This window comes from Gopherus flavomarginatus, chromosome 5 (genome assembly GCF_025201925.1).
Source record: "Gopherus flavomarginatus isolate rGopFla2 chromosome 5, rGopFla2.mat.asm, whole genome shotgun sequence".
Classification (NCBI taxonomy): domain Eukaryota; kingdom Metazoa; phylum Chordata; order Testudines; family Testudinidae; genus Gopherus; species Gopherus flavomarginatus.
In genome coordinates, this window is record NC_066621.1 from 20,062,163 (window position 1) to 20,083,039 (window position 20,877).

Sequence of the window (20,877 nt, forward strand, 5' to 3'; positions counted from 1 at the left end):
GGAGAAAAGAAAGTGCTTTAATTAGCCATTGCATTTGGTTTGTACAATTTCTGGCTACACCTAAATGTCCTTTAGCAGGCCCATTCTAGATTCATATGTATCATCAGTAAACATTCCCAGAAGTATATAAAGATCACACTGCACATCACAGTCTTCCCAGACAAACCACAGAATCTTAGAAACGCAGGGCTGGAAGGGACCTCGAGAAGATATCAAGTCCAGCCTCCTGCACTGAGGCAGGACCAAGTAAACCTAGACCATCTCTGACTGTGGGACAACTATGTCTTGGTCTTATATACAACACTCCTGATAATGCACCCCAGAATCGTATTAGCCTTTTTTGCAGCTGCATCACATTGACGACTCATATTCAGCTTGTGACCCACTATCACCCCCAGATCCTTTTCAGCAGTACTGCTCCCTAGTGAGTTATTCCCCACTATATAGCTGTACATTTGATGTTGCCTTCCTAAGTGAAGTACTTTGCACTTGTCTTTACTAAATGTCATCCTGTTGGATTCAGACCAATTCTCCAATTTGTCAAGGTCATTTTGAATTTTAAACCTTGCAACCCCTCGCAGCGTGGTGTCATCCGCAAATTTTATAAGCATCCTCTTCACTACATTCTCCAAGTCATTAATGAAAATATTGAATAGTACCAGATTCAGGACAGATCCCTGTGGGACCCCAACTTGGCAGCAAACCATTGATAACGACTCTCGGAGTACGGTCTTTCAACCGGTTGTGCACCCACATTATAGTAATCAGATACTTTTCCTCAAAGATCTGCTCTAGTTCAACCACTGCTATTGGACTGGAAGCAAGAATTAATAGAGCCAAGTCCCATGGTCTGTGTTATTCAGGCGGTCAGACTGGAGGATCACAGTGGTCCCTCCTGGCCTTGAAGTCTATGAATCTGTGAGGGACATTAGTAATTCTGAAAGCAGGGTGTGTTTGGAACAAGTGGAAGTTAGTGGTACCCAGGCCACACATGCATTACGAAGTCAATGGGCCCAGTTCACCACTCACTCCCACTTGCTTTATCCCAATGTAAACAATGGTGTTTTTTCCCCATCTACTTCAGTGGAGTTACTCCTGATTTTACACCAGGTGAGTGAAGGGGGAATCAGGCCCGGTGGAGTTACTCCTGATTTATACCAAGATGAATAGCAGGGAGAATCAAGCACAATCTATAGATTTTGGGAAAACAGAAGAGCTGATCTGACCAGTGCTGTCTACTGCAAAGACAGCGGGGTCGTGGGGATGGAGAGAACACAGGAGGAGGAGCATTGACTTTCTGTGTGACCTTGGCCAGACCACTTAGGCCAAAGTTTTTTCCAAAAGCATCTGGCTCAGCGTCTGGCTGCCCAGCTTTAGACACAGGCCAGATTTTCAGAGGGGCTGAGCAGCCCACAGCCTCTCCTGATCGACATCTGGAGACGAATCCAGCATATAAATCCCGGGGCCGAGAGACCCTGTCTGGGGAAAAGGCGCGCCTGGCTCCAGCAGGGATTTTCCCAGGCTGAAGCTAGTTCTCGACGTCCCTGTCTCCACCCGGCCAGGCCGTCCCCTCCTCTTGCCCTGCCCATCCAAGCCTTGGAGCTTAGGAAGCACAGGCGCTGGGCAACAGGGAGGGAATTTACACCACGGAGAGGGGGAAGAAATACCCTCCTCGATCACCTAATAAACCCCATGCTGCCTACTGCCCAGGCCGCCCCCTCTCCCCCCATCAAAGCAAACAGCCTCTGGCTGGCAGTGGGAGTTTGCTGTGGGCTGCCGGAGCCATCAGCCCTTCAACTTGGGGAGGGCAGGCACAGCCCCTCTCCTTAAAGAGTTAAAAAAGGTGAAGGCCACAAGCCCAACAGGAAAGGGGGGGGGCGAGAGAGAGTGAGAGAGAGAACAGAACATCCTGTACCCTCGGCATTAAAAACAGCCTGGCGAGGGGGAGGGGAAGGAAGACAGAGAGACAGAGCAAAAAGTCTTTAGGGAGCCACTCAGCGGAAGGGAGTGCGAGGCCTCTGCATGTGTGCGTGTGTGTGTGTCTGTTTTCAGAAGCATAAACAGCTCACTGATGGTAGGGCTGAGTGGGCAGGCTGGGGAAAGGCAGCCTGTGGGTGTCCCCGACCGCTGCCATGCCCTCAGGCTGCAGTTGCCCTGGAACCAGGGTCCTGCCTTGGAGCCAGGCGTGTTGGTGCCCACGGGTGGGCGGGGCGGGGCTGGGGGCTGGGTGCACACGGATATGACTGGGCAGGCATGGATGGGGTGTATGTGTGTGGGCATGCCTCATCCTAGCAGAGTCACATCGCTGGGAGCCTCCAGGCGTCATTACGGCAACTCGTGACACCTAGGGATGAAGTCATCGCCCTGAGAAAGCTCCAGCTGGTATAGAACGTCCATCTGCCTAGTAACACAGGTCACCGCAAGCACACCACCCTGCTGCTCTGCTCCCTGTGCTGCCTCCCACGGGACGGGGCCAAGTCTCTGTCCTGACTGGCAAAGCGCTGCCTGGGACTGGCCCTCGATACCGGAGAGCTCGCCGTCCTCCACAACCATGGCCTACAAGTCACAGCTCCATTCCTCAGACACAGGGAGGCTCACACATGCAGGAGACAGAACTGCCAGGAGAGCTGGACCTGCTCCTGCAATTGAGAAGAGACTGTGCCCCTGCCAGGCTCAGAACTAAATGCCAACCCCATGGACTTAAGTCTCCCTCAGGCAGCTCCTGTCCCTCAGCCCCCACCCACCACACATGGGCCCTGCTCCTCACCCCACTGCTTTGTGCCTGCCCCTACTTTGCTAGCGGAGTAGAGCTGAGAAAAGAGGCCCTCTGCTTGATCAGCTGATCTCCTGCCCCTGCCCCATCAGCTGCTGCTTCTCATGCCCAAAGCCTAGCGCATCCATTTCTGCAAAAGCTCCAGCGATGCTCCCGTGGGCCAGGCTGGATACCCAGGCCCCCTGCATGCTCGGTGTGACTCGCCTGGGTCCCTGCCCTAGTATCCCGCTCTGCCCTCCTTGATGCCTGTGTGCCTGCCCCCCCAGGGTGCCCCCTGCTCCGAGAACTCCCCAGCACCTCACTCACCAGGGCCCCTTCCTGCGTTTGTTAAAGCTCCTGGATTCAGGCGGCTAGTTTTTGGTTTAAACCAATATTTACCACAGCAGAAGCTGCCAAAATAAAGCTGCAGCCTCACCAGTAAATATAGGTCCGAGCTGGAAAATCCTGTTGTTTTTGGCTCTGGGCCAGATCTCTCAGTGCCCCATTCCCACATACTCTCCTGCCCCCCACTCTCATGCTCTGCAGGGTTGAGCCCCCAGCTGCTGCAGCCACAGGAGAATCCCCACTAGAGTTTGCAGAACAGGGCCTGTGACACACAGCTGAGCCGTTCACATTCCAGCTGGCAGCGGGGTGCCAGGGGACCAAGGGACAGACCAAATACACCAGCTCATGTCCCCCCGCCACTGAAATGCAGCCACCTCTGAAGTAGGACAGGACGGCCGTTTGACTGGGCACTACCACCTTCCTGAACAGTTTGAGACAGGAAGTGAAGAATCCTGACCCCAGTTCTGGGGAGAACCTGGAGAAGCCAAGCATGGCCCAAGCTGGGGTTTGCTCAGGGCACTGAGATTAACACCCAGACCACTGTTGTGGCACAGAGCAGCCAGGGGTCAAGACATGGATGTAACCTTGAGGGAGCACAGCACCCCCGGGCCATGCTGGGGCAGGTGGAGTGGCCCAGCACCATTCCAGGTGGCACCTTCCTGTTTCTGGGAAGCCTCGGGGTGAGGATGGGGGCAGGGGTGGGGAGAGCGTTTGGAAACACTTGGAGCATCTGCAGTAAGATGCGGGTTTGGTGGGAGAGTTTGGATGTGCTACAGCCTTCTGTGCAGCAGGCAGGTTACTCAGAGGGAGTCTCCCTCCAGCCCACCCACTCGGTCCACCACCCTGTGCAAATGGTGCCTTTGCCTCAGAGGATCCCTCAGAGGCTGGCTGGTGGAAACCCTCTGGCCATCTCCAGGACTTTGCTGCCCTCCAATGGCGTATGCTGGATCTGCCTCAAGGGATCCAGCAGCAAGAGCTGGCTGGGGCCCTTGGGTTCAAGGAACACATCCTGGACGCTCCCAACCCCCGCATCCCATTTAGAAAGATGGAGCTGGGGCAGTAGCAGAGACACACTCTCTTCACACAGGTGCTGGCTTCCAGTGACTGCACTAATACCTTGCTGCAATATGGTGCTTTTCATCTGCAGATCTCAAAACACTCTACAAAGGTGGGCAGTAGCACTATCCCATTTTACAGCTAGGAAAACTGAGGCACAACATGTTGCAATGGGCCAGTGACAGAGTCAGGAATAGAACCCAGCTCTCCTGAGTCCCAGTCCAGTGCTCTACGCTCTAGGCAACACTGCCCCCCTTTCATAGATCACACCCACCTTGGCCCCCCAGGCTCTCCAGAAAGAACAGTCTGCCTTCTCCTCCTGCCTCCAAGCACTTCTGGCATCCTGTCAGGGCTGCTATACAGTAACACAGGGTCCAGAGCACCATATGCTTTAAAAGACACTGGTGACTGACTCCCACCCCAGAACAGCAACCCCTTCCCCCCCACCACCACTTGCAAACAAACAACCCCCAGCGGCTGCATCCCCAGCAAACAGTGCAAGGTTTCAATCTCGCGGGCCGAGTTCTCCATCACCCCGCCCATGACTGAGGTGGGAAGGGAGGGGGAACATGAGAACAGTCCACCACTCAGCGACCAGGGTTCAGATCCACAGCTGGATCCAGGGGCCAGTTAGACTCATGACAGAGAAAGTTGATAGCTGCAGAATTTGGATCCTGACCCTGCTGTGGATCTGAACTTCCCCAGAGCCTGCAGGTGTTTGGATCTGGGGTGGCTGAGGTGAGAGCCCCTTCCTGCTCCAAACAGATGAAGGGTTCAAACATCAGAGAGAAAAGGAATAGTTTAATCCTGGTAAAGGGAGGTGTCTCTAGGAGTGAAGGGACCAACTGAGGCAAGGGACCATCAAGACTGACATCAGAAAACTTCCTGATGGTGAGAACGGTGGAATAGTCTCCCAGAGAAAGGGATGGGAGCCCTATTGGTTCAGACATTAAAACTAGACTTGGCCAATTCCTAGTCATTGTACTGTCCTGCACTGGCCCTTTCCCAGCGGTTGTCATGCATGGATCTCAAAGCACTTTATCAGGGAAAAGGAGTATCATTGTCCCCATTTCACAGATGAGGGGAAGGGATTTGCCCAAGCTGACACAGTCTGAGCTAGAAACAGAACCCAGGAGTCCTTCCTCCCACCCCATCCCCCTGCCAGTAGGAAACACACCAGGGGCAGATGTGCCACAGATGCCATGATGGACTCTGGTGACATCACAAACCATGTGATGAGCAGCTGAGTATTTCCAGCTGAGGGCCTATCTGAAGCCACTGTTCTGGGCCCTTAGGAGTTCTGGTTCTAGAGCACAGCCTCCTCCACCCCCCAGCAGGTTCTTGGTGTTTCCCTCAGAAGCCACCAGGCAGCGAGGCAAGAAGATGGAGTACTTAGAGATGTGCACCCGTAAAAACATGCTCAGCGTGGCCACGGGAGCTGGAGCCATCTACCTGCTCTACAAGACCATCCGAGCAGGACTGAACAGCCCCCCCTTCAGCCTGGAGCCTGTCAGCATAGCCAGTGAGTAGTGGGAGCAGCCGCCTGCTTCCAGGAGATCTTGGTGCAGCGCCGTTCACAGGCGCCATGGACAGCAGCTTGCCCTGGTGGGAGGGCTCGGCCCAGTGGGCTAGCAGAAGGGATCAGGCCCTCAAGGACGAGTTACTCCTGTCACTGATACCCTGTGATCCTCATGTAGTGCTTGCTGGTGTGGACTCCAGGGAAACTTGAGCAAACAGGTGCCCCCATGTTCTAATCCCACTCTGCAGCTGGCTGACCTTGGGCAAGTTACTTCACCTCTCTGTTGCCTCAGTTTCCCCATCTTTTGGAGATGAGTCCAAGCCAAAATCCTGGACTCAAACGACCTCTGAGGAGTTTGGATCCAGAGCTAACTTTGCAGCCCAGGCACCTCTCTTGTAATGATACTTGCCCCCTTCATCAGGGGAGCCGAAGGCCCTTAGCATTAGCTTGCTAGCGTCAGGAGGGCGAATGGAAGTTTTAAAGGGTCAGATAGCATCACGATTATGTACAGTCAACGTGTTTACTGAAGGTACGTGCCGTGGGAGTGTTGATTAGAACAGTCCGGGCTGCGGAACATTTGTTCTGTCACCTCTGTGTTGTTATTGTCGTGATTCTAAATAGCACTGGGTTATTTTGCTTGGTTGGTTTGTTTATTGCCCTAATTTTGAGTGAGGCCTCGTTAAAGGTCAAAGCCCATCTCACTCCCTCCCCTCCCTGAAAGTGTCATTCCCTCACTGCCAGCAGGGGGACCCCTCTCCCAGGTAACCTAAGTGGCTGGTACAGGATTGCCCGTCTATGGCAGCCTCGCTGGAGTTTTGCCAGCGTGATCCCATGGCCTGATGCCAAGCTGCCCCTCTAGACTATCCGACAAACCTGCAGCATGTGGCTATTCCCAAACTGCAGGTCCCTGAGGGTTTGTAGGAGGATCTTTGTCTCATCCCCTCACAGAGGCAGTGCCGGTACCAGTGCCAGCGCCGGCTTTCCAGGCTTTGCTGGCTGCTGCGTTAGGCTCTCCCCTCCCTGCTGTAATGCTAAACCTCTGCGCTGGGCCATGGTGAGCCACTGCTGTCCGCCTCCCATCCACCGGTGCACCCTCCGACCCATCAAAGCAGGGATACCTCTAGTGCCGCAGCAGGTTAGAACAGCCTCACTCACGGAGAGCTGGTGGGCACAGAGTCTCACTTTGGAGAGCTGGGAGGGAGAACTGGATCAGGGCCCTGGGTCAAGCTCCCCAATGGGACACATGGCTGAGTACTGTTCTGAACGGCTGGATTGTTTGCCTTAAACTCATGGCATAAACTCCCCTCACCCCCTTCTACATGCCAGCCTGGTGCCCTGTGCATGTGGCTTTCTCCTGGAATCCTTCCTTTCCCCATTAGATGATCAGACTGCTCAGGGGCTAGGTGGAAAAGGGACAAAATCCCCATTCCTGTTGAAAGGGATGGGAGATAGGGATGGCTCAGGTGAACAGGGACGCCTGCTTGCCCTCTCTGCCCTGCTGGACCCACAGCCTGTGGGATGCTTCAGTTTCAGTTTGTTTGAAGTCAATGAACCTTTGGTTTATTGGGTCTGGCCTGTGTGGTCTTTGCACCCCCAGAGACCAGCCTGAAAACTCAGAGCAAAACTCAGCTGGGAGCACAGCATATTGCACAGATTGGGAGAGATGCTAAATCCTGGGGAGTGAGGGGAGTGCATGTGGAACTCAGCTGAGGTTGCCTGAAAGGTCCATGAACCATGGCAAAGCTTCTGGCCAACCAGACCCCTTGGCCTTGTCTGGGCTTGGGCTTTGTCACACATGGCCCAAGAGCTGAGCAAGGAAATTTCTCTGTCTCAGAATAATAACACCCTCCTCAGTAGATCTCACAGTGCTTTACAAAGGAGGACGGTATCATTATCCCCATTTTACAGATGGGGAAACTGAGGCACAGTGCAACAAAATGACTTGCCCCGGGTCACCCAGCAGCAGAACTGGGAATAGAATGCAGGTCTCCTGAGTCCTCAGCCAGTGCTTCAGTCACTACGCAACACTGCCTTATGGTATTAAAAGCCTCCCCTGGCTGCTGTCCTCTTTGAGCTCAGCTTGCAGGCTGGGTGGCTTCACACCAGCTTCCAGGGGGTGAACTCTGCTCCCTGTGTCATGCCCTCCCCTCCGCACTAGTGACTTATTGCTGGGTGATTGTTCCTAGGACTCGCTATAGAGCCTGGGAATATTGGTGTGAAAGATTCCGGAGAGCTGCGGAGGCTCCTGGTTTCCCTGAACCAGAAGCAGGACGATTATGCCAAGAGCATGATATTACACAGCATCACCCGCTGCGTTTACCTGCTGGAGTCAGAGGTGAGAGCAAAGGCAGGCCGGTCCTTTCAATCAGAGATTCTTCCAAACTTGCTGAGTGCTGGGGGAAGAGAGATTCTGGGTCGGGGTGGAAGGTAGAAAGAAGGACCAGGGTGCAACTCCCGAGCCAGGCTCTGACCTCAGCTGGCATTACAGGCTCAATGAGTTTTTAGGGGACTCTGCTTGCAGTTCCATGGTGCCAAAGAATCTCGCCCTGATGGGGCTGAGCAGGCAGAGATGCTGTTTAATGAGAGATGGGCCCAGGCTGTAAAGCCTGGCTCTGGACTGTGTGAGTTTGAAGGGGCTGAGGATTTGGCTCTCATGTTTATTAACAGAGCGAGACCAGTTTCTTATCACGTCGTTTCTCTAACTCTGGGAGCACCCTGTTGGAAACCAGTGCCCCCTGGTCTGTGCTCAGAATTCCCTCAGCTTCAACGACCTTGCATCTGTGCATGTACAGAGCCTCTTAACTATTCCCAGTGGCTGCACTGGCCCAGCTCAGAGAATAGCCCAGGGCGCCTTCAGACACCTCACTCCCCACAGCAGGCCACAGACAGCAGGTTGAGGTGGAGCGGCAGACCGGGTGGCGCAGGCCTCTTAACGTAACGCGAGCCCCAAGGCAGAGCAGAGGGGAATGGGACAAACTAGTGGGGCTGGGCACAAATGGTTGCTAGATCTGTTGTACAAAATTAAATAGACCAAGTGCCCCGGGAGGGCAGTAGACATGGGACATCCCTCTTGCGCACTGCAGGGGGGCCTCTGGGTCCTTGCTGGTGTGGTTCAGTGGGAGAGATGGTATGGAACAGACACGGGGGCAGAGTTAATCCTATTCTTGTCCCTCACCCCTGTAAACGGTGGCCCTCACATGGCAGGGCTGGTCCCCTGGCTGGAACATGGCCGGCTTTAAAAGACAGTACCAGGGCTTCAGCCCTGGGCTTGGTGGGGCTCTGCCTGGGCTCAGCAGCTCACTGCCTAGTCACCCCATTGGCAGACTGATTGGAAAGGAAGCTCTGTTGGCTCTCTCCCCACACCCCCAGGTACTTATATGGCTCCCAGCCCCACAGTACCTACATTTAGGGGCACAAATAATGAAATGCCCTTGCATGTGTTTTAATTCAACTCTACTCATGTCTGTGTCTTACTTCTCCAGGCCTCAGCCTGTACCTATGAGGACATCAGAGAGGTCGCCTCAGCCTTGGATGACAAAGATAAAGGCATCAAAATCCAGGCGTTAAATGCCCTCAAGGCGTTTGCTGGTATCCGGAAGTTTAAAATTAAAATCCAGGTATTTGCTCCCCTCTCTGCCTCTCACTCAATATGTCTGGACTCCTTTGGCTTCAATGTTACCACTCAGCCCTTTGCCTCTGGGGTCGGCTGTATTGGATCTCTGCCTGTGCTGATCTTTCTCTCTGAAGGAAACATGTGGGGGTCCTTCTTTAGAGCTGCACAAAGTCCAGTAGCAGGCACCCTTGGAGGGCTTGGCTAGGGGGCTGCACTTGCCCCAGGCCTTTGGAGTCAGGTGACCAGCCACGGGGCCACTCTGTCTTTCCATGCAGGAGTTTGTGCCCAAGATCCTGGAGCTGGTCACCACCATTTGGGACACAGAGCTGCATATTGCTGGCCTGAGACTGCTGAATGGCTTGCCCTTGCCGGATCACACCCACCCGCTCCTGAGACGGATGATACCTTCCTTGATGGAGATTCTGCAGACGGGGAGCACTTTGACCCAGGTACAGAAATGGGGGCATTCCTTCTCCTCCAGCCAGGAGCTCCTGCACCATGATGGATGGGGAGTCCCTGTCTGGGACAGGAGTCAGTGTGAGCTCCTTCTGCACCCTGCCCTCGAGCAGTTCCCTAAGAGAGCCGTTGGTGACTCTGCCACACTGCCAGTAGACAGGCAGTAGACAGGACTGGTCCTCCACGGGCTTTACAAGCACTAACTCGCCTCACCCCTCAGATCAGATTTACAGATGGGAAACTGGGACTTGTCTAAACCCACACCGTGTGTGCCTGTCCCAGCTCAGCTTGGAATGCAGGTCACATGGGCTCCCAATCCTGAGCTCAGACCACTAGGCTGGTCTTGATCTCCTGCAGCCAGTGCTCCTGCCCCATTCCCTACAGTGCCCCCTGCTGGGTATGCCTGGGACTGGAGTAGCTGGGAGCTCCCCCACAGCCATTGATCCTAGGCCCATGTTCTACGGTGTCCTCTCCTGGGAGAGGCTGGGGCTGGAGTGAGCAGCTGTGAGTTCTCCCACCTCATTCCCTTCAGCGGCTCCTGCTGGACACTGACCTTTGCTTCAGCAGTGACGGGGCCCGGCATGGAATTCCCCTCCCTGAGTCGTGCTCAGATGCCCTGCCCTGTTTCCTTAGGTGCAGGTGCTCAAGCTGCTGAGTAACCTGGCCCAGAAAGAAGACCTTCTGTATGACATCATGAACTGCCAGGTAAGGGCCAGCCTGCTAGCAAGGCTGGGAGTGTCTTGAAGAGCTGGGCCCAGGGGAGATGGGAGCAGGGAACACAGAGGAGGCAAGGCTGGGGCCATCTGGAGTCCTCTATTGTAGGTGGCACAGGCTGTGCCTGGCATTTTCCCCTTATAAGACCCAGTTGCTTATGACTTTGCCAAACTTCAGCTGCCCAGGCTGATGTTTCCCCTCTGGGACTGTGCGCCAGACTGAATACCCTTGGAAGCGTTAATGCGAGGCATTAATGTGGGGCGGGGCAGCAAAGTGCTTTCCCCCCCTGCCCTCACCCCCCCTTGCGTGCCAGCTCTCCCTCACTCTCTGCTCCAGACCCTGGAACTGAACTGCTGAGGTTCATAGACACCGCCTTAATTTTCCTGCCCCATCCTTCTCAAGAGATGGGTGGGTCTGAGATCCCCTGAAAAGCTGATCTCAAAGCGTTTCAGGCCCAGCCGGGGCAGAAAGCCAGAGCCTGAGAACACTCCAAACTCATTGGGCAGGGCTCAGGGATTTGGTTCAAGCACAGAGAAACTGCTGCTGTTGCTTCTTCTTTCGAGGCTGGCAAGGATGAGCAGAAATCTACGGCCCTGGCTAGATCAGAATCCCCCCAGATCCTTGGGACCCTGTGCATTGCCTTTGGGGGGATCTTCCACCCTCCCTCCCATATTCCCACCTGGCAGAGCCATGGGGGGGAAGCATGTATGGGGGGGCACAGATGAGGTCAGCCCATGGCAGTACCTTCTGTGGGCCCCCAGGTGCACCCCGACTTCCTGAACCTCTTCCACGCCTCACTGCCCGGCAACCTGCTCTATGAGGTGTTGGTGTTCATGGAGAAGCTGAGTGAGGGGCGCCTGACCCCGCAGTACCAGTCGGTGCACTGGGAGTACAACGAGCTGTCCCTCCATGAGGCGCTCTTCGGAGAGGACTCCCACCTGGCCGACCGTCTGCTCTCCCTTATCATCCACCCGGAGGAGGAGGTGCAGATCCAGGCCTGCAAGGTTATCCTGAGCCTCCAGCTCTGCAAGGAGGAGGAGGCCAAATTCAGCAGGCAGCGCATCGACTGCTCCTACTTCGATGAGGATGACAACCCCTGAGCTGGCTCGCGGCAGGGATGGGGGTAGAGCCAGATCAGACTAGAAGAATCACCAGAGGCTAATAAAAGAGCTCAGGAGTGAGGGGCAGTTGCTATCTGTCTCTGTCTTTCCCCAGGAAGAATCCAGTGTCATTGGGGATCTCACAGGAGCCTGGCTCCTAGCACAGCACTGCAGCCCCTGGGAAACATCCCCTGCCCGCTTCCTTGGTAACTAAATTCAGGCCTTAGTTAGGCTGGGGATTTGCCCTGATTCCAGCCGTCGCTGCAATCCTGCAGTGCAGAGCTGCTATTCGCACCGGGGGCTTCACCCCTGCTTGAAACCAGGTAAGTATAAACTTTGACAAGATGACTGGAATCAGGGCAAACTGTCAGGGCAGACAATGCATCTATGCCCAGAGTGGTGGGATCTGAGCTTGGGATATGATGTTTCCAAGCCCACACTTGAGCATCCACATTGCCTTTTAAAACCGGACAGGTCATTGTCGGATCTGGGTCTTGCAGCTTTGCCAATGTGGCCATACTGTGCCACGCAGACCTTCTGACTCAGGTCTGTGGCTCAAACTGCGTCCACACTGCAGAAGGGGCATGGTGAGACTTGGGCTCTGACCCACCCCCTAGCTGGGTTCTAGGCGCCGAGGCCTGCATGCTGGCTGAGCCAGGTCAGACTGATTGGTGCATGGACGGAAGCGGGGCTTAGGCTCAAAGCGGAGTCATGGTCAGGGCTTAGTATGGGGTGAATGCTGAGCAAGGCAGACTGGGGGGAAGCTGTTATGCCCACATGCCATGCTGCCTGCCCCACAGCTCCTGTGGCAAATGCAAGGTGGTAGGCTCCACCAGCAAAACTCTAATTGGCCTGGGGCCAGCTGCCTCCTGGACCCTTTCTCCTATTCCCTGCCAAAGGAAGAGGCCTGAGGGGCAGAGGTCTCCTGCAGAATTTGCTTCTCTTTCAAGTACATGGATAGCCGGTCCTGGCTCTGGGCTGCATCCCTCTGTCCTGGCTGCTAGGCTTGGACCTAGCTAGCCAATGATAAGTGCCACTGATGCATCAGGAAGGGCAAAGATGATCACATGCAGGGCTGTAACTGGCAGCCTAGGGGTAGACAAAACCCAGGAACTCTGCCCACTCTTGGCACCTTATCTGTTAAGTATTTACACATAATTACGGATTATATACACATACATAGAGCTCTCTGGTAACACCACTTAGGCAATGGTGTGAATAGAGCTCGTCAGAAAATGGGGGTTTTCCCTGATGAAAAATTTGGCTTTTGGAGAGAAATAAAAATCAAAGTCTGAAATATTTTGGCTGAAAACCAAAATGGTTCGATTCTGAAAGGCTGCTGTGGTGTCTCATGGGAATTGTAGTTTGGGTGCCTCATGCTCCCATTCACCTCTGTAGACGAGTCTCCCTGATTGGACTTAGTCTTCCACAATGCATCCTGATCTCCTCAAGGGGAGGAGAGGTAGTTCATTGTGGGAGTTGCATGGCCACGGTGCATCCTGGGAGATGAGGTCTGGCTGGAGAGCAAAGAAAGCTGCTAGTTGAATGATTTCAGTGGTGGACTCAATCTGAGGAAATTGCAATCTGCCCTGCATAGTCCACAGGGAGAATGACTGGCTGAGTTAACCAGCTACAGTACTGATTGCAGTTATATGCCCAGCGCTAATACTGAGTAAACATCAGTCTAGGAGAAAAATTCACCCTGGACCAGGGCTTTTGCAGCACCTGAAATACCCAACGTGCAGGGGTGGATTTCACCCAGAGAGAGGAAATCCTTCTCCAACCTTGTTCTGCTCAAGGCATGAGCCTTCTTTGAGTTGGTCTGAAGTCCCATCTACCCTACCTCCCACCCAGCCTCTCCCTTCCCACCTGCTACAGACCTCTTGCTCCCTGGAACTTGGTCCCTGGAACAGGTCCTGGCCTTGCTACCTCTGCATTAACTGAAGGAGGTGGGGAACGACGCCTGATCTCACGTTACCCCAGGAGAAGAAAAGTTTTACTAGAAAGTCCAACAAGAACTCCTTCCTCCCCCCGGCCCCCCACTCCCCAGCTGGATGAAGTTAGGGTAAATGGATGGGCACAAAAATTGCTGCAGCACCATGGAGAAGCCAGTCAGTTATTGCAGAAAGAGAGACAATGAGGTTATCAGTGGGAAGTCAGGGCTAAGGCTAGGTGAGGGCAGCATGGCTTACGAAGAACGGGATTCAGGAGGGGGCACCAGGAAGGGGACTGCAGCCCCTTTTGCAAAGTGTCAGCTGAAGATACAGCATGCGATAGAGGCAGGTAGTTATTTTTGGGGGTGGAGGAGAGACAAGAATGGCTCTTGGAGGGTATTGAACTGATGCTTTCTTGTTTCCCCCACATACACAGGAAGGGTGTTCTGAATTGTTAGACCAAGCACAGAGGGACACCCGATAATCAAATATCATTCAAGATCCATGTGCATTACTCCAGCAGAACTGAGTGTAGGTGCGTGTGCGTGTGGTGTGGGTCAGTGTGGAGGGACGGGTGCAGGTGTTGGTGACAGCAGAAGGGATCAGTGTGTGGGTGGGTGGAAGCAAGTATGGGGATAAGTATGTAACGAGGCAGGTATCTGTATGTGGTGGAGCAAGAGGTGTGGGGAAAGGAGCATGGGAAGAGGTGCCTGGTGTATACAGTAGATATGGTGGAGAGGAGGGGCGCATAAGTGAGAACGGGTGACGGCTGTGGGGCATGTGCATGGGAAGGGGGAACAGCTGTGGGGTGCATGTGTGGGAAGGGGGGGATGGCTGTGGGGCACGTGTGTGGGAACATTTCCTATGCTGTTACTCCACTTTTACTTGGACGAGCTCCCAGGATCCTGGCAGATGCCGTAGTTGGTGTTGGTGATGGATCCCGCGATGGTCTTATTGGCCTTGCAGGTTAAACCATTCTCACAGGGACACTTGTAGTAAACCCCATAGATGCTCTGCAGGGGACACAAAGGTCTGGGTAATAGTATGGCACATTGCAGCGTGCCCAGCGCCTCTTCTGGTCTATCAGAAAGGCCTCAGCAAACCAGTCTGCTTCTTCTACAACCAGCTCTCTGCTGTGGGACACCCTTCCTGAGCAGCTCCACAAAGCCCTCCCTGCATTCAAATCCCACCTCCGTCATGATGCCTGCAAGCAACCAGCCAGCTCCTAAAAGTGAGGGGAGGGGCCAGTGGGGTGAGACGGTGTGTAGTAACACCCCTCATGCAGTGTGGGTCTTTGTCACCCTCTACTGGCTGGTCCATATAAGAGTTCCAGGTAGGAAAGATGGTCCTTTAGCTCAAGCAGCCAAGTGTCGTGATTTTAGCTGTGAGGGTCCCACGTTCTAAGCCCGCTGTTGCCTCTCTGTATTGACCCGGAGGTGGTATTGCCCTGTCCCGTACTCTTTGTCCATCCAGCCTAAGCTCTCTGGGCAGGGATCGGGCCTTCCTGTGCAACTGTACAGCACAGTCTGGAAACAAATCATCAGCCACACCTGGGGCTAGGACACCACTGCCAGAGGCAGCTAAATGGGAAGCCTCAGAATTGCCCAGTCTTTGATTGGGGCATTAGGAAGGCCCCGCAGAGGGGCTGCTGGGCTTTATGACCAGGTAAGTGCCTGCCAAGAGGGCAAAGGAGCCATGCAGCCTGCCTTCAGAAAGCAGCTGTTACTAGAGGGGCTACCCTGGAGAAAAGATGTCCCCAGAGTGGGAGACCTGCCTTGAAAATCCAGCCCTGACTGCATGGAAGGTGTTGAGGGCACCCAAGATCTTTCGAGGGGGTGGCAAAGGAGGAAGGGCACTAGGGACTATTGGCAGGTCACAGAAAAGGGACCACAAAGGTTCAAGTGTTCGGACTGGGATCCCCAAGCTGCTGGAGCTTTTCCTTTCCTCATACTTGTTACTGCAAATGTGGGTCTCTATCAGCTGCCTGCACATCAGGATCTAAGCTGCTTTACCGGCTGCTTAAGGAGGAAGGACAAGGCACATCTGTGGGAGCATGAGCAAGAATTAGCATGCCACGTACCTTGGGGGAACACTCCTGATTCTCGGCTGCTCGGTACGCACAACGAGCCAGGCTTAACGAGCCAGTCCTGTGGCAACAGCTGCTCTTGCACTGAGCACTTTGCAGACACAGGTTCCCATTATTCTGGAAGAAACGCACAGTGAGAGCCAATGCATGGATTCCCAAGGGCCCCAGAGCTATGGTCCGTCTCCCTGTGCCTCTTCCTATCACAGATGGGGAGCCACACCTTGCAGCTGCCCTTTGTCACCTGCACTCTGGGCCCTGCCTCAAGCTAATTCTGCTGTGGTGAGTCTCTGCTGGTGGAGAATATTAGTCCCACTTGGAATGAAATGATTCTGTGAAAAAAAATTGCTCTGGGTGGTTTCTTATATCTCAGTGCGGAGCGTGTATTTATAGGCACGTACACACCGAGTGGACCTTGTCTGAGGTGGCCAGTCACATATGGTGCTGGCGCTTGTACACGCATGCACACACACACGCACGCACGCACATACACACACACACATGTCTAAATGAAGTTTTATTTCATCCAATTCACTGTCGGCTAAATCCTGAAGTTTTTCTTCAGTCCTGACTCAAGTGAGACTGCCAAGGAGGTGTGCAGTAGTTTGCCCTGAATAAATCATGAGTAAGAATAGCAGACTCCACCCCCAAAAGTGAGTCCATTGTGCACAGTTCCACACACACGAAATCTGCCCAGAATGGGCATGGGATGTGCCCAAAAGGCTGCGTGTCCCAGCTCCAGTGTCCTAGTCTGAGACTCTGACGTTTCCCCCTCTTCACCCTGAATCTCATGAAGGTCCTGGCTGTGGTTTCCAGGGCTTGGTTCGAGTTACACATTCTGACTGGCTCCATCATCTTTTATGTCCCAATCCCAATGAATTGGCGTGTGGTTAAGGCAATGTGTGGCAATTGCCATATGGCTAAAGCCCTGGACCGGCACACCAGAAACCTCCATTTTGGCTCTGCCATAAGCTTCCTTTCTGGCCAAGACACTTAGCAATGGTCTGATTTTCAGAGATGCTCAACTCCTTCCCCTCCCCTTGGTTTCAGTGGGAGATGGGATTGCTTAACACAGCTGCAAAGCAGTCCATTAATCGCTCTGTGCCTTGGTTTCCCCATCCATAAAATGGGGAGAATGATAATTCCCTGCCCCATGGGGAGTGGGGTAGTTAGAATGAATCCATCCGGGGTTGTAAGTCATTCCAATACGAGCATGGGGATGGGCCACAGAAACGCCCATAAAGTCATTAGAATGAAGGAAATCAATTGAAATGAAGTACTAAGCTGCAACAGATGCCTTTGAAAAACCTCTCTCCTCCAGCACAGGAAATTCCCAAGGAATCCGACTGAACACCGAAAGGAAGCAGCGGGATATTCTGAGCCCCAGCCTGCACATCCACAGGGCAGCTAGTTCCCCACCGCTCCAAGAGACTTTCCCTCCCTGGAGTGCACATGGGATCAGGCCCAGGCAAACTCCGCATTTCCCAGCCTCCTCTTACCAAATTGAAGATGAGGCCTAGTTGGTGAGGATGAGGCCTAGTTGGTGAGGCTGACGCGAGGGAGAGCAGCAGCAGCAGGAGCAGGGCGCTTGCCATCTGGCCTGAGGGCAGCCAAAGAACCTGTCTGGGGCTTTCAGGGCAGGAACAGCTGCGCAGCAGCGTGCCAGGGCTATAAAGCAGATCTGCCCTCACGTCACCAGACCTCTCCCAATCACATAAGCACACCTCTCTCTGCTGATAAGGCCACACCAGCCCACGAATTCTTTCATGTTCTGAAATATTGAAGGTGGAAATAGAAGAGAAGAATCAAGAGTAACAAAGAAAGGCCCCGGTCCTGCAGTCCTTACACAGGCAATCTCAACCCGAATATGCCTGTGTAGTTCACCGCCCCAACTTGGTAAAGCCTCCTTATACTGTACAAGGACTTAGAGCCTGTCCCTGAACTCCTTGTTTGGGTACAATACTCACTAAAGTTAATGGGAGTTTTGCCCGAGTGAGGAGTGCAGGATCAGAGCATTTCTCTGCTGTTATCTCCTCCTCAAGATTCCTGTACCAGCTAAGAAGCACCTGGTTTGTTCTGGGGTCTTTCTGATCATTCTCAAAGGCTCTGAAGATTATTTAGTGCACCTGCGTGTACCTCACAGGCGATGTCAGCGAGCTTATTGAAAGCACAAAGCGGGCAATGATTTCACCTTGTTAGGTTCTGATGAGCCAGCACTGCTGTGTCTGGGAGCTGTGAATGCAGAGAGCCAATGAAAATCATGGCACTGAACCAGAACCATCAGTGCAGACAGGGAGTTGCCCCATGAAAACACATTTTTGTCTATGAACAAAGGGAATTAAGAGAAAGATTTTCCTAGGGAATTAAGTTGCCTTGTCTTAGTTAAACTCGCCATTGTAATTATTTTTGTCTGAATTTGAGCAAGGACCTTCCACTCTGGCCATGACGCAAATATCAGACTATTTGAGGGAAATTTGGCAATTTTTTCCTATGACAAACAGAAAATCTTTCGTGAACAGAATCAGAAGCTGGTCGTATCTCCATCAAACAGATCTTTGTACAGCTGTTTTGGTTTTTTTAACAGAGATATCAAGAAATGAAATCTACTCCATGGAAATAGGAGATCAGATTTTCCAGGATTGGCACCCAAGATCTCCAAAGCCCAAGCTTTCGGGGAGTCATGACTTTGGTCCAGCCCGTGATGGATATATGGAACTTGGATCCAGAGTTCAGAACAGGGCCCACCTCCATATATTTTCATGCTTTAGGTCATTCCACAGGGAGCATTACATTTTCCAAACTTCCACTTCCATATTCACTGGCATGAGAAAGAAGCCAAGCGAGCTAAGCAGAATATACACACGAGTGATCAAGCCATGCTTGCTCAATAGCCTGAAGAAATAGGAAAAGGGCCCTCATGTGCTAATACAAATGGAACCCAAAGGTTTCACCAGAAAAGAGACAATTTCACATCAGAGGGTACAATTCCTATCCAATGAGTCCTCTTCTGCAAGGTAGGAATGCTGCCTAGTGGTTATACCACTGGGAGTCATTGCTTGTGGGTTGTATTCCTGGACTCACTGAGTCACCTTGGGCCAGTTGCTTAGGCTTAATTAATATTTGTAAAGATCTCTGAGACTTATAAGACTGTCTGAGCAGTTTTGCTGCATTCACTCTTGTGACAAAGTGGGACTGTTCTTAATGTTTCCTCTGAATATTGTGTGGGTGCCTCAGTTTCTGGCTGCCACTCTGTCTCCTGATAACTTATGGCCTAGGCCCTTCCCCCCTGCAAGGAGATGCTAAAGGTGTGGGAGAAAAAGAGGTCAGGTGACTTCCTGGCCCAGGAAAGGAACTCAGCAGAGAAGGAGGGGCTGGAGGGGGTTTCAGCTGGGAGCTGGCTGGGGATGGGGAGTGAGTGCAGACGGGGTTGTCTGGCTCTCTGGGCCCCAAAATGGACCCAGCTGAGGGGTCCCATTCTCTGTCCCTACAAGCTCTGTTTTAGACTGTGTTTCTGTCATCTAATAAACCTCTGTTTTACTGGCTGGCTAAGAGTCACATCTGACTGCAAAGTGGGGGTGTGTGCAGGACCTTGTGGCTTCCCCAGGACCTCGCCTGGCCGGACTCGCTGTGGGAAGCGCACTGAAAGGCATATGCTGAATGCTCCAAGGTCAGACCCAGGAAGGTGAAGCCGTGTGAACTTCTTGCCCTGAAGACAGTCTGCTCCAAGGGAGAGGAGGCTCCCCAAAGTCCTGACTAGCTTTGTGGGGAGCAGTTCCAAAGCATCACCTGGGAACTCTGTGACAACTCTATTTTGCTCTGCAATTATATCGCACCTCTCTTCCAAGGACCTTAGCACGCTTTACCACCAGTCGTGAATTCAGGTCAGGGAGTTAGGGAAGCACTGTCCCCCCATTTTACAGAAGAGGATGCCAAGTCACAAAAGAGCTAAAGTGACTTGTACAAGGTGACTTTGTTGGCCAAGCCGGGAATAGAATCCAGAACTCCAGGTGCTCGGTCCCATGATCTAAGTACCGGACAATCCTCTCTCCCTTATTACCTCATTTTAAAGGGATACGATAAGATACGATAACAAAATGAGAGTTGATTCTGCTGCTTTGCAAACCTGTATCAGTAAATCTAGTCCACTTAACCTCTTCAGTGCCAAACAGTGTGCCACAAGAGGGCTAGGAAACTTAGTTCTCCAGTATAGCCAGATGCATCTAAAAGAGTGGGCGTTCCACTGAAATGAGCAAATAGTCTAATTAGAACTATTTAGTAGCATCTGAATATAAATTACCCAGAGCACTGTGACAAAAACCTGTAAACATCCAGCCCACCTTCTCTCCTCAGCCAGTCCAGTTGTACCTTGCACTCTTGAAAAGTGTCTGCTAGAGCTCCACAGCGTTACTGATAAACACTTGGCAGCATTGAGCCTCGACAAGGATCTGGCAAACAGCACCTGTTCTTGGATATATTTGCTTTAAAAAACATTTCAGAGACTCAGGTTGACGTGATGAGAAAAGGAAGCCAGCTCTGGGAACGGGCAGGTTTCTTACTTGTTACACTCCATCCACTTTTAACAATGATTAAATTGTTTGCTACCCTTTCAGTTTGCAGGCTTTTTATTAGCCATCCTGAGCAGTAACAGATGGTCAGCAGCAGGTGAGTTTCTCCAGCCCCTCTTTTTATTGTCCTGGCCATTGAAACAGATCTTTAATGGCCCACAGCTGGGCAGTGAAAATTCAGATACAATTTGCTTAATGCACAGCAATTTATTTGAAAAAGACTCACACAAGCAGTAAAAGATTATACAATATGTCTTCTTAATAAGCAATTCCCCAAGCATAAACCCTCAGGCCCTACAACACTGGCCCTACACAGTAGCCTGACTGCAAACAAAGCAGGCATAGCTACCAGTCCTCGATGAAGACCTCTTCTCTTTTCTTCTCTTCTCAAGTACTTGGTCTGTCAAATGTCCCCCAGAGCAAGGTTTTGGCTATCCTGAGGCCCTCTGGTCCAAAAGTCCCGCAAAAATCCCTCATAGCAGGGCGTTAACTACCCCGAGACCCCGTCCTACAGGGTCACAGACTTCTTTAGATATTAACTGGGGAACTGCCACTGCACATATGATGTTATTAGTATTTATACCCCTCACTCTCAAAGGAGTTACATGCCCCTGAAATATGCCCTGTGACTGGGCAGCCCCTGGGACAGCAACAGCAGCAGTTTGGTTGTGGGAGGGGACTCAGGGCTGGGGCAGGGGTTTGGGGCAGTGCTTACCTTGGGAGCTGGGGCTCCCCAGAAG

General features: G+C 52.7%; 3 protein-coding genes across 3 annotated transcripts in view; 1 reads left to right on the plus strand and 2 right to left on the minus strand.

The window, feature by feature from the left end:
- Nucleotides 1-20,877, minus strand: part of LOC127052711 (uncharacterized) — a 136,998-nt gene that overhangs the window by 34,345 nt on the left and 81,776 nt on the right. The gene's annotated exons all lie outside the window — the stretch shown is intronic.
- Nucleotides 5,537-11,555, plus strand: ARMC12 (armadillo repeat containing 12). Its single transcript, XM_050956612.1, has 6 exons — nucleotides 5,537-5,675; nucleotides 7,859-8,007; nucleotides 9,155-9,289; nucleotides 9,561-9,734; nucleotides 10,375-10,446; nucleotides 11,217-11,555. Exons 1-6 carry the CDS (start codon nucleotides 5,537-5,539, stop codon nucleotides 11,553-11,555), a joined length of 1,008 nt encoding a protein of 335 aa, XP_050812569.1.
- Nucleotides 14,371-17,167, minus strand: CLPS (colipase). Its single transcript, XM_050956615.1, has 3 exons — nucleotides 17,072-17,167; nucleotides 15,570-15,692; nucleotides 14,371-14,502 (listed from the first exon to the last, which is right to left on the minus strand). The coding sequence occupies exons 1-3, from the start codon at nucleotides 17,165-17,167 to the stop codon at nucleotides 14,371-14,373; spliced, it is 351 nt and encodes a 116-aa protein (XP_050812572.1).

Excerpts from the sequence above, each read along its gene's own strand:
- CLPS (XM_050956615.1), bottom strand. The coding sequence starts at position 17,167 with ATGGCAAGCGCCCTGCTCCTGCTGCTGCTGCTCTCCCTCGCGTCAGCC. Across the intron at positions 15,693-17,071 it reads TAGGCCTCATCTTCAATTTG|AATAATGGGAACCTGTGTCT; the intron begins GTAAGAGGAGGC and ends CGTTTCTTCCAG. Across the intron at positions 14,503-15,569 it reads ATCAGGAGTGTTCCCCCAAG|AGCATCTATGGGGTTTACTA; the intron begins GTACGTGGCATG and ends TGTCCCCTGCAG.
- ARMC12 (XM_050956612.1), top strand. The coding sequence starts at position 5,537 with ATGGAGTACTTAGAGATGTGCACCCGTAAAAACATGCTCAGCGTGGCC. Across the intron at positions 5,676-7,858 it reads GGAGCCTGTCAGCATAGCCA|GACTCGCTATAGAGCCTGGG; the intron begins GTGAGTAGTGGG and ends GATTGTTCCTAG. Across the intron at positions 8,008-9,154 it reads TTTACCTGCTGGAGTCAGAG|GCCTCAGCCTGTACCTATGA; the intron begins GTGAGAGCAAAG and ends TTACTTCTCCAG.